General features: G+C 41.5%; 1 protein-coding gene across 1 annotated transcript; it reads right to left on the bottom strand.

The window, feature by feature from the left end:
* On the bottom strand, positions 1 to 12,000 carry abcf2b (ATP-binding cassette, sub-family F (GCN20), member 2b). Its single transcript, XM_080417146.1, has 15 exons — positions 11,906 to 12,000; positions 10,212 to 10,394; positions 9,172 to 9,384; positions 8,285 to 8,467; positions 7,446 to 7,617; positions 7,189 to 7,284; positions 6,273 to 6,375; positions 5,337 to 5,432; positions 4,364 to 4,483; positions 3,926 to 4,015; positions 3,606 to 3,716; positions 3,450 to 3,512; positions 2,193 to 2,321; positions 1,372 to 1,575; positions 1 to 721 (listed from the first exon to the last, which is right to left on the bottom strand). The coding sequence occupies exons 2-15, from the start codon at positions 10,357 to 10,359 to the stop codon at positions 602 to 604; spliced, it is 1,848 nt and encodes a 615-aa protein (XP_080273272.1). The 5' UTR covers positions 10,360 to 10,394; positions 11,906 to 12,000; the 3' UTR covers positions 1 to 601.
* Positions 12,001 to 12,871: the final 871 nt, after the last annotated feature.

Here is a 12,871-nt window from a genome sequence, read left to right as displayed (position 1 = left end):
TTATTTAAGGGCCCATGAATATGTCTGCTTGTAACTTAAGTAAATTATTTTTCGACAAACATTATTGCATTTACATTTGTTAAATAAGGCATTGCTGCGCTGTTTTTTTTTTACACAAGAAAAAAAAAGAAACAGATTAAATATCTGAAAATATGACCCTATAAGCTGCTGCATACATGGTAAAACATCACATTTGGAAAACAAAATAATAAACTTTTCTATGTTGACAGCACAATGGAATGCATTCCAAAATGCACTGAGATGCTTCTGTTGAAATCAGCCAATCAGAGTGCAGCCTGAGGTGAAGGGGAGCAGGGGGATTGGGTCAGGTTGAGAGCGGGGGGGGGTAAGGGGGGGGGGGGGGGGGGGTGTTAGGGTACATCGTTGTCAAACTTAAATGGAAATATCAGGTAACAACAGACAGGTCCCTAAATACAAAGATGCATAAAGAGACTAGTTCTGTTCAGGTTTTTAGTTTCCTGAAATGCAAACCCAATCTCATCCCTTGCAGGGAAGCTCGAGGGTCAAATCCACGATGCATGATAAAATTGAGCGGTTCAAGGTTGTGTTGTTAGCAGTACTGTTGTTGTTGTGGTTGTTTTTAGAGGTCGTGTGCAGCTGCCCTGTCGATCTTGTTTTTCAAATGCTCCTTATAAGCCAGGATGCCGCGGTTCCACTTGGTGATGGTCTGCTTCTCGCACACCCAGATCTCCTGTGCCACCTGGTTAAAATGAAAAGAGATAGGGAGGCTTAATAATGGTGGTGTGTAGAGCAGATGATACACATCTGATTATGTGCTGCTACATCATCTTATTTTGACGAGGGACTCACATTTTTCTTCCTCTATTCTTACTACCTATTGGAATTCGTGGGTAGCTTGTACAAAAATATATATATTTACGGTAATCTACTCTTGTGATGTGACAAAGTTAAAGTGCTGGTATGCCAGTCTATGCCATTCCGATACGTCATTTATCACATGTCATATTCTCAATGCTTCCGTTGATGTTGCACTACTGTTTTATACTCTTACATTATTATTATTTTACCAACTTGTAGCTGCACTTTAACAAAAATGTATGGAATTTTGATTTACTCCTAGATGAGTAGTTCTCAAAACTTGATTTCATAGACTCACAACTCTGAGTTAGAGACCTGTAAGGGTCCATTTGGAACCCCCTCAAGGAGTCCCTGAACCCAACTTTGAGAGCCACTGTCCTAGGTTCTTTTAAAATTACACACTGATATCGGATTGGTACTCTGTATCGACTGATACACAAGTCAATGGTATCGGAATTGGTATAAGAAAAGAAATGGCATGGTTACATCTCTGATCTTTACGGGACGTTAACAGTGTGATTTTATATGTACCTGCTGAATGAGTCTGAAGTCGTGGCTAACCAGCATCACTCCACCGTCAAACTCGTTAATGGCCTCGGCCAGGGCGTCGATGGTCTCGATGTCCAAGTGATTGGTGGGCTCGTCAAGGAACAGCAGGTGCGGGTTCTGCCAGGCCAGCCAGGCGAAGCACACCCTGCACTTCTGACCGTCCGACAGGTTCCTGATTGGACTGACCTGAAGGAGGATCAATCATATTAGAAAAGACAAAAGATTTCTCAGCTAAGGCCTCCCTAACCACCTGAACACCAAGCATCCCTATTCTGGGGGGCCAAAAATTGCCAATCTACAAGCTCACTAACGCCCGGCTATTTTTGGTGAAGAGATTTGGTGTAGAGTGAAAAGAAATAGCGAACCAAGTACAGTTGAAACTTACTGTAGGTCTGTTTTACCCAAGACAAAAACAAAATAGTAGGCGACCACCTTTTTAGGAGACCGGACGCAGGTTGGAGTCAATTAATTCCCATGGAGGAGTGAACATGAGCACAGCTTCTGAACCATTTAGCTTCATGGTCACTGAACTAAATATTGGACTTTATCATCACCAGCCACAGAATCTCCCCAAGATTTTCATAGTAAAATGGCTTTTTTCCAGAGACACGAATCAGGAGAATATCTACTTTATTATCAACCTTTCTCTGTCCCAGCAACACACTCTCGCGGGATCTAGCACCAGTAAACATAGGACGTTCGCGAGATCTGTCGTCAGACGCCGGCGCCCACTTAGGATTGTCTCCAACTGGGACGGCGCATAGAGAATAGAGGGTTCAAGTAGGTTGTCTCCTTCTTCTCACCTGTTGTTTGCCTGTCAGGCCGTAGCGTCCAATGATCTTCCTCATCTCCTCCCTCTCTTTGATCGCAGGGTAGCACTTCATCATGTAGTCCAGAGGAGACAGGTCTAGCTCCAGCTGCTCCGTCAGATGCTGGAACACAAAACAAATTCATATCCACGTTTAACTGGAGCGTGCATACAATTAACCCATTAAGACCTGCAATAAATACAAATGCCTTCTAAAATGGTAGTTCTCATACTTATTAACTCTTTGACTGCGGACGACGCGTTAACGCGTCAAGTGCTACTTTGTCCAGTTGGCCGTCGACGCGTTCGACGCGCTTGCCGCGCGTTCATTGTTTAATCTCTGATTGCGCTATGCTGCTTAATATTCAATGTTATTCTCGAGTTCCACTTACTTCACGGACATCTGCATCCGGTTCCATGACCTGGATTCCGTTTCCGGTTTTTGATTTTTTTCCCCCAGTCATTTTCGTCCAAAATAGGTAAATAAACGGGTTTTCACACGGTATAACGGACAGGTTCTCTTCTATAATCTATGGTCTGGGTGACGATCAGTCATCGCCGTCGTGTATCACATCGTAATTTTCGCCGATCAAAACAATCTGGGACGACGTCACATCCGTTCTCATGTTTTTCCTTGTCTAATCTATCAAGAAGGGTGAGAGAGACCCAACGACATGATCAAGCTGTCATGTGCTGCTCTCTAGTGGCGGATTTGTGCTGGGTCTTTAAATTATGTGTCCTTAAATTATTTTCATGACAAATTCAAAATATAAAAATAAAAAAACACGAACATTGCTGGCACTGGGGGAGTACTTTATGAAAATACTCTGGCAGTCAAAGAGTTAAGATTTTTCAGAAATGTTAAAAAATAGATGTACAAGCTCGCAGTGCTGCACGAAGTGACTCACTGTGAGCTTGTATATCTGCTATTTTTGCATAGCCAACGCTAAAATCTATAATGTGATCAGCTGACGTGATCCCTGTGAAATAGACAGTAACCTGACTTCATATTTATGCATTAATTTCACATTTCTGACATAGTTCTGACTGTTATGTGTATATATATAAAATACTAGTTATGTATATATAAAATACTAGTATTTGAAGATCTGAATCTGTGTTCAACTCATTTGTCTGAGCTAGTGCCACCTTCTGGAAATCTGGGACTACAGTCATGCAGAGCCTATCAATTAATTATAAAATTGGAATTGTCATTAGAGCCACATTCTTCCTGACCGGTTCAGCATCTTACCTGGTGATATCTGCCAATCTTGACATGAGAATGCTTGCGGATCATGCCATCGCTAGGGAGCAGCTACAGGGGGGAAATGAATAAGAAAATGTTGTTATGTTTGGATCGATTCTGGAAGGGAAAAAATGATACGGTACATAAATCACCCCAACCTACCTCTCCCATCAGAAGTTTTAGCAGCGTGGACTTTCCGGCTCCATTGGGTCCGACCAGAGCCACTCGAGTATCCAGGTCAATTCCAAACTCCAGGTCTTTATATATGTGGGGCTAAAATGCAAACCAGAGCAGAAGAATGAGGGGTTGCCAACCGGATATATATTATATAAATGGAGACCGTGAAAAGGAGACACTTTTTTTCTATTACTTTATTCATTTATTTTTTTATAATAGTTTGGAAAAATTATATTGGAAAATATCAACTACATAGAACAAATAACGTACTTATGCTGTACACACACACACGCTATAATACTCACTGTGTCGTCGCTGTATCTAAAGCTCACATTCTGAACCATGATAACAGGGGGAGGGATCTTCCCACAGGGAGGAAAACAAAATGTCAGGGTCTGTGGAGAGAGAGAACACGAGAGAGCCAGGCCTTAGTCCAGAATTCAAAGTGTACTTGAGTAAAAGTACTGGTATCAAAATGTACTTAAAAGTATAAAGTACTCATTATGTAGAATGTCAGAAAAAATAAAAGACTAAACTCACTCTTGCCACTCTAAGTGTGAACCATTACTTTTATAAATGTCGATCTAAGAGGATATCGCACCAGAGCGAGCGGTGGTAACTTTTTTTTTCTTCCGAGTTCTGAGTTTTATGTCGGTCAATGTAAAAAGCCTATTTAACTGTAGCACTCGTGTCAACGGTTTACACGTTACACCACCCTGGGGAGCACAGCACGCGCTCTTTACCTTGTCATTGGAAACTTTTTCAGTCAAGCCCGAGGCCACCATCTTCTGTAGAGTCTTCTCTTTGCTCTGAGCCTGTCGTGCCAGCTTAGCAGAGCCGTGACCGAACCGGGCTATGTAATTCTGGAGGAGAGGAGGAGGAAAAGTCAGGCTTTAGATTTTTTTTAAACCCAAGAAAGACACGTTTTCTTTGCAAGAAAGCCATACATGCAGTGGCGGAAAAAGTACTCAAATGTTTTACCAATACTCAATCAATACTGCAATGTTACAAGTAAAAGTTCGGAATTCAAAAATGTACTCGAGTAAAAGTATATAAGTATTGGCAATCAAAATGTAGAAGTATTGGCATCAAAATGTACTTAAAGTACCAAAAGTAAAAGTACTCATTATGCAGAATGTGTTGAAAATAGCCGATCTACAAGCTCACAATGCGTTGCATCGCGACGCATTGTGAGCATTATTTTCAAATGGCTGAAATGTATATAGGGCTGAAGTGGTTAATGTATGTTTTGTAATAATCAAAATCTACAAAGTAACTAGTAACTTAACATTTCAAATAATTGTAGTGGAGTAAAAGTACAATATTTGAATCTGAGATGTAGTGGAGTAGAAGTATTGAAAATTGGAAATACTCAAGTAAAGTACAAATACCAAATTTTTTTACTTAAGTACAGTACTTGAGTACATGTACTCAGTTACTTTCCACCACTGCATACATGTATAGAAGAGTGAGCATTTACATATCGTCTCCGTCGGGTGGAAACCTCATATATATCCAAAACTACACGTTTCGAGTCTGTATATCTGCTACTTCTGAGTGACAGTAGCATGATCAAGTAGGGCATTCATTTACAAAAAAAGTGAAAAATGGAGATAAGAGATTTCTGCCCGACAGCAACGTTATGCAGCGTTCAGTCTCCCACCACCCCTTCAGTGGAGTAGTACCCCCAATCCACCACACGGTGTCCCCGTTTACCTTCATGTGTGCTATTTGATCTTGCTCCCAGTTGAAGCGCTTCATCTGGTTCTCCTCCAACTCGTCCCTCGTCTTCATATACTGGTCGTAGTTGCCCTTCAGGAATAAAAATAGATGTTGCATGGTCATCCCACACTGGGCAGCACAAACCTACTAGAGACACACCGTGCCATCCGTCCGCACAGGCTCACACACACACACACACACACTCTTGGTAACACATTGCAACCCCCCCACCTTCCATATAGGGCTTTATGAGATCACAGCTGGTGGCAGAGTCCATAAAAAGCACTGTAAAGGCTCTGCCGACTCAGGGCTGCTGATGCTGTTTAAGCAGGCCAATATCCTGCCTGTCTTTATTAAACTCCATATCTAGCTTCAATAGAGATCACTGGTGCATTAGGACAGTGGTTCTCAACCTTTTCAGGACGCAACCGCCCAAAATAATCACATTTGAACACTTTAGAGTGCAGACATACCCTGTATACACTTATACTGTGTGTTGGTTTGTTTACTGTTGAGTGAGAAAACAATGTTGCACATTAAGCTAATCATCCAGGGTCTTTGACTAATCATATCTCCTTGTTTTTTTTTTTCTTCACTTCACGTAGATCTACTTGATTGGCACGTGGCGGCTTTAAATAGGTTCGCGTAGATCTACGTGATTGGCAGTGAATCAGTTAATGGGTTAATAACAAGGGCTAGGAAGGTCGGGCGGCGACAAACTAGATACCTGAGTCGGCCTTACCGTTAGGGGCAGTTGACATTTCTTTTTTGGGGTAATAGATTATTTATTTTTTTGACCGACTAATTAGCATAGATTTTGGGCCGGCCCGAAAACGTCAGGTCGGGTATAATTTGAGAACTACCCCCCCACAAAATAATTTGGGGACCCCCAGTTATGGAACCAGTGCATTAGGGGAGATGTGTTCTTACCGTATAGTACTTCAGGCCCCTCTGATGCAGGTGGATGATGTTCGTGCACACTCCGTTGAGGAAGTCTTGCGAGTGTGAAATGAGCACGAGGATTCGCTTGAACCTGACGAGAAAGAAGCACAAAGTGGTTTTTTTTTGTGCAATAAAAACATTCTGGGTTTTTTATTGTAGTGTGATTGGTGGTGGGGGGTTGAGTTTTTAAAAGCATTTTATCACATCCTAATACACATCTTTGTATCATCTGCAGATTAAAAGGAGGGATCTAAGTTTGTTTGATGCTGCGTGTCAACATAGTGCAAATGGGGGCTTGTACCCCAATACTTGGCAAATACTGCATTTTATCATTCATTTAGCTGAATTTAGTTAAGTACGCACACATTAGATCATCATTTAAAGACAGGAGTTTAAATACATTCAGACCGGGAGCGGTCTTAACATTTTTAGATTTCTTTGGCTATTCAAAAACAGCAGATATACAAGCTCATAGTGTGGCACCGAGTGTCACACTGAGCTTTTAGATCTGCAATTTTTTTTTTATCGTGAAAATGTGCAAATCTTTGAATATATATTTTTTAAAGTGAACATTTGTAACTCAAATCTTTGCTTCTGGGGTTGTCCCTGGAACAACATATTTTACAAATGTTTGCTTTAGAAAATAATATATATATTCAAAGATTTGCACAAACTTTCAAAACATAGCAAATTCTACAAGCTCATAGCGCGGCACTCTATGAGCTTGTAATTGTATATCTGCTATTTTTGAATAGCCAAAGAAATCTTAAAATGACAGATGCGTTCCCGGTCTTAATGGATTAAAGAAATTAGAAAATAAAGTGGATTTGTTAGACTTGGAGATTAATTATAATAAAATAGAACCCCTCCCTAGGGGTGTGTGTGTGGGGGGGGGCTGACTTACTGTTTGAGCTCTTCCTCCAACCACACACAGGCATCCAGATCCAAGTGGTTGGTGGGCTCATCCAGCAGTAACATGAAGGGCTTGATGAACAGGGCTCTGGGTAAAAACAGAACAACATGGGGTTATGGGGTGCAGCTACAAGTTAGTAAAATAATAATGTAAATAGTAAAGTAACTTGTAAGTATAAAACGGTGGCAGTATCGACAGCTTTTCCAATTCTGGTATTCAGAAAAACCTCTAATTGGATGTTCCCTCACCTGGCCAGAGCGACACGCATCCTCCAGCCTCCGCTGAAGTCCTTGAGCTGCTTCCTCTGCATGGCGGCATCGAACCCCAGGCCGTGCAGGATGCGAGAGGCCCGAACCTCCGCCTTGTCGGCATCCAGCTCCTCCAGGCGCTCGTACAGCTCCATCAGCTTTGCACAGTCCGCTGTGTTAAGACAGGAGGAGGAGACGGAAAAGGATTACGTTGAGCATACATCAGTGTTGATTTTGAGCAACTTTTTGAATTCGTTTTAGTCTTTTAAATAAGATTCCATTTAGTTTCAGTCATATTTTAGTCGTCTGAAATGTTTTAGTTTTTGTCTAGTTTTAGTCGACTAAATATAAGATTATCGTCGACTAAATCTACAGTTGATTTAGTCGACTAAAATGGATTGTGGCAGTGCCTTGATGGCGTCGTAATGGCTGATTTTACACTTGGTTCCATGCTGAATATAGCCAATCTACAAGCCCACGCGTCGCAGCACAACACCCGAGCGCAACCAAGCATAAAATGACTTGTCTTTTAGTTCCACTGGATCTCTTCTCCACTAGTCCCTCCCTAACATCTTAGTCTATTTTTTTTTTGTTGACGAAATTGTTGAGTGCCACGCTGAGCTTGTATATCTGCCATTTTTGAAAAATCCTGAGAATCTATAAACAAAAAAAAATGTAAGCGAAAAAGTTTAACTTGGAGATGGGGGTCCGCAGCCAAATACATATAATTTTGGGGGTCCTTGACATGAAATCTTTTGAGAACCACTGACAGCAACGATTTAGAAGACATTTTGTAGAATCGGTCTCAGGTCTTCATGGATTAAATGAGCAGAACTTACAGTCCTCGGCACCGAGTCTCTCCGCCTCCTTCTCCAGCATGATCCTCTGCTCGTCCACCTCCATCACACACTCCAGAGCAGTCTTCTCACTGGGGGGCATCTCTCGTGTCAGGTGGTAGATGTCTATGTGGTCGGGGATGGGGATCTCACGGTGGCCGATAGCACACAGCAGCATGGACTTTCCTACCAAAACAATGACATTCATTAATACAGAATTACGTTTCATTGATTTCACACGCATGATAAGCCGATATAAGCTTTATATACACTGTCTTGTGTAAAAGGCAAGGGTTCCCAAACCTTTCAGGCCGTGACACCCGAAATAATCATACTTGGAACTGCGAGGCGTTGTGAGCTTGTAGATCGGCTATTTTCACAATGTTTGCCTCCTTCTTGCGTAACATTTGACAATTTGGCATTAAAAAGGTCTTAAAAAAGTCCTTAAATTGTAACTTTAGAAATGTGATGACACCCTGTATACCATTGGTTCTCAAAGTGGGGTCCGGGGACCCCAGCAAAATTTGTTAATAAAGCGTTACAATCATTTTGGCTATTAAAAAATAGCAGATCAACAAGCTCATCGCGTGGCACCGAAGCCGCGCTATGACCTTGTAGATCTGCTATTTTTGAAAAACTGATAATTTGTGCCAATCTTTGGTTATATATTATTTTTTAAAGCGTACATTTGCATCTCAAATCTTTGCTTCTTAGGGTCCATGGAACAAATATATTTTGAGATGGGGGTCCACGGCCAAATACATATAATTTTGGGGGTCCTCGACATGAAAAGGTTTGAGAACCACTGCTGTATACACTTATACAGCATGTTGGTTTGTTTACTGTTGAGTGAGAAAACTAAGTTGTAAGGGGGGCTAGCAGTCTCTTACCTGAGCCATTAATGCCGAGGAGGCCGTAGCGTCGGCCCGAGTTGAGCTCCAGGCTGGTGTCGGCCAGCAGCTCCTGGCCGTGGAAGGTGAGCGAGAGGCTGGCGATGTGGACGTCGGTGCTGTTGGGGTGGGAGGCCAGCACACCGGTCACCGCACGGGCCTCTGTCTTCTCCAGCTCAAACTTATCAATCTCCTTGGTCAAGCTTTCGATTCCTGTTTACAAAGAACCAACATTTGTCTTTTCAGCTGGAAATAAAAACTTTTATGAGAAAGTGAATAATACTGACATTGTTTGAGACGAGATGCAACGTGTCGTTATGTACATCAACCCTAATGTGTCGATATTTTGGCACTGTGAATCTGGCCATTGTACTCAGACAGTAACGATCTGACAAGAACAAAAATTAACCAGGACAAAAGGAAGTGCTAACCTCCCTTCCCCCCACCTTAAAGGGCAAGAAAAGAACAGAGCGGGGGGCTACTGTCCTTTTCTTGCACTTTAATATGCTTGAACTGTTCCTACCTTAACTGCTGTATATATATATATATATAGATAAGATGTTGTGAAGTTGGTGACACATTGTCAGCTACTGAAAAAAGCTGTGAGGTTGTAGATCGGCATTTTTTTCCCCCTCTTTCTTCGATAAATTGAGTACTAAGGACCCCAATGAAAAGAAGCCATCATAGTGCTTTCTTGGGTTTAAAATCCTCTTAACGGACCTTGTATTGAACTGTACTTCCCTGTGCTTGTCTTTGCAAACTGTTAATATGGTTGAATTGAATCAATCAATTCTTACGTAATCTTTGACAATGTGGATATTAAAAAGGTCTTAAAAGTCCTTAAATTATGATGTTAGGTATGTCGGTTTGTTTACCGTTGTAGTGAGAAAACAATGTTGCACATTAAGCTAAATCAACTGGGAAACAATGGGCTACAGAATTAAAACAAGTCATATAAATGTTTGTTTGGTTTTTATATATATATATATATATATATATATATATATATATATATATATATATATATATATATATATTACCATTGCTCTGTGCCCCGTTCTCCTGTATCTCCTCCTGCTGGGTGTCTTGTTCTTCCTCTCCATTGTCATCCGTCTTCTTGGTCCTCTGGCGGGCCTTGGCTGCCTCCTTCTTCTTCGCTGCCTTCTTCTTGGCCAGGTCGGATGGCATGGTTGTGTTTGTTTAGAATGTTATTATATTAACACCTGTGGGACCATAATGTACATCAGAGTTATTCATTTAAACCACTTAAACCCCCAGCATCGGTATGGTGGGGAAAGCTTTCGCTGAAAATAGCAGATCGACAATCTCAATTGTGAGCTAGTCGATCTACTACAGCTAAAGCTTTACCCACAATAACAGAACAGAAAATACACTAGTATTGAGCCCCGAGGGACTCCAGGATACCCACATGGGGTTTAAGTGGTTAAAGATCATCCAATCAGGATGATGACGAGACATCTGACCACTAACATTACCCAGTATTATGTGTTTTTCCATCATCACCGCTGAACTCACTGACAATAGAGCCGGTACAATCACAAAATACAGCAGCCAATACGATTTTAAGATCAGATATAACTAAATCAAAAAGCATATTCATATTTAAAATGGCGTTTTTCGGTGTATTCAATTACCAGGAAAAATTGTGTCGCAATTTTTTACCGGCATTTGGTTCCCCCCCCTGATTAACAGCTTTACTAAACCACTTTGACCATTTATTTCTTAGAATTACTAGAATACGAATAGAATACAGCTACTATACAACATATGGTTGAAGATAACGTTCACTGATGGTTTCTTTCACCTGCTGCTAACCAACACGTTGTGTTCTAAGTGGCTAGCTTAGCTTAGCTACCTAACACCATAGTAGGCCAACACTAACCTCGCGTCACCAGGCTTTTCCACCAGGAGGAAAGACTGGTGTTAGTTCTAAACTGAGCCGTGGGATCCGGTTTAGAACATGGTGGGTTCCGGTTAGCGTCGCATTGTTTTTGTTCCACACATAATGCGATTCAATAAGTTTAGTCTCGCTACTCGCACTACGATTTAGAATAAAAGATGGACATACCAAACCATTATTAAACCAAACGAAACGATTACACACAACTTAACCATACATTTTAAACTAGAGGAATCATTACGGACTCGGAGGTGCACGGCGCCGGGAGGTTCCGGTCATGGGTTCCCGCGGCCACCCGATTACGTAAAGTCATTTCCGCTCCGGACCGGATCAGAAACCCGAAAATGGTATTGGATCCCCGGCTAAGCCAACATTAGCCCTAATTTGAGCCCCCCATGTTTAATTTAACATAAGAGCGGATGACAATAGCTAGAACTAACCCCACTTCAGTTCTGATCGATATATCTATACCTACATCGATACGTACGGTTAAATATTTTGGTTAAATACTTAATTTCGCCAGTTTTCCATCTACTCCCCGGCGGGCCGAGTTGTCCAATCCAAGCTAACAGGCCTTTAGTATAGTATGAGTCAATGCTACCATTAGCATTAGCTTGACGCTAGCATTATGCTAGCATTAGCTTGACTTAGGGCCCGGCTAACGGACAAACCGGCTCTTTGAAGAAGAAGCCGGTTGGTCGATCTCTTTTCATCTCTTTACCGACCGAGATGTGAACAAAAGCTCGACTCAAAGACACATCAATGTGACTCATAATGACACTATGGAGGTTATTTAACCTTAGTGGTCCTTACCTGGAGGATCAGAGAGTTTGTACCGGGATGATGTGTCTCGTGTCTGCTCCACACTACTGTACTGTTCTTAGGAACGATGAATCGCCGGCTGCTTGACGCATGTCTCTCTCCAGGGCGCCAGACAGGCCATATATGGTTATTAAGGGGTGTTGCCAGATCGTGTGAGATAAATAAGGGTCTAGGAAAACAAGACCAATAGAAGCGACTAGGCCACATGAGCACTTTAATGGGACGATATGAAATTATCATGATAATCATTATGCTTAAAACTTAAAATACCACAATCAATGGATTAAATTCGTTTTACTGCTATGCCACCAAAATGTGGAATGCCCTACCAACAGTCATTAAAAAGTGTGAATCCTTCAAAACTTCTTTTATTGATTGAATACTTTATTTAGAAAGACATGGTAAAAGTACATGGAAGTACAATTCACAATACAAGGTTCTCTAAACTGGAAGGCTCATAAAAGCACTTGGCTTATTTAAAATTAGATCCCGTGCACTCAAATCATGATGACATTTAAGAAGACATACAAATATACACTACTATGCAGAACGTCATGCAATCAGTTTACAGGTTACTGGTATGAAAAACAAGAACTAATAGCAATAGACAGTTTTAGGAGGAGGGGGGGGGGTACAATAGACAGTTTTAGGAGGAGGGGAGGGGGGGGGGGGGTAGTTTAAGACTTTGACAGGGGCCAATTTGGAATTCCAGCCTGAAGGTGATTCTTTAGGGCAGTTTTGAAAGTGAGTAGGGTTTAACCACTCTAAAAAAGCAACTGCTTTTTGTAACTGGCCCCTGTAAAAAGTCCAAGCTTATCACCGGAAATGACCCCCCCCCCCCCTGAACTATTTACAGTACTTTATTTGTATTTCTAATTGCTACTCGTCTCGTTTATATGATGTTTTTGCATATTATTGTCTGTCATTAAATGTTTCGATGAATTGAATACACAGGAC

This window comes from Gymnoscopelus braueri, assembly GCF_963280865.1.
Source record: "Gymnoscopelus braueri genome assembly, chromosome: 21".
Classification (NCBI taxonomy): Eukaryota; Metazoa; Chordata; class Actinopteri; order Myctophiformes; family Myctophidae; genus Gymnoscopelus; species Gymnoscopelus braueri.
The sequence above is the reverse complement of the archived record's forward strand: the minus strand, read 5'-3'. Positions and strand labels throughout refer to the sequence as shown.

Bases quoted from the DNA above. Each gene is read 5' to 3' on its own strand.
- abcf2b (XM_080417146.1), bottom strand. From the start codon at position 10,359: ATGCCATCCGACCTGGCCAAGAAGAAGGCAGCGAAGAAGAAGGAGGCA. The intron at 5,433-6,272 runs GTAAGAACACAT...TTATTCCTGAAG, and splicing joins GGGGCCTGAAGTACTATACG to GGCAACTACGACCAGTATAT. The intron at 3,513-3,605 runs GTAGGTTGGGGT...TCCCCCCTGTAG, and splicing joins TAAAACTTCTGATGGGAGAG to CTGCTCCCTAGCGATGGCAT.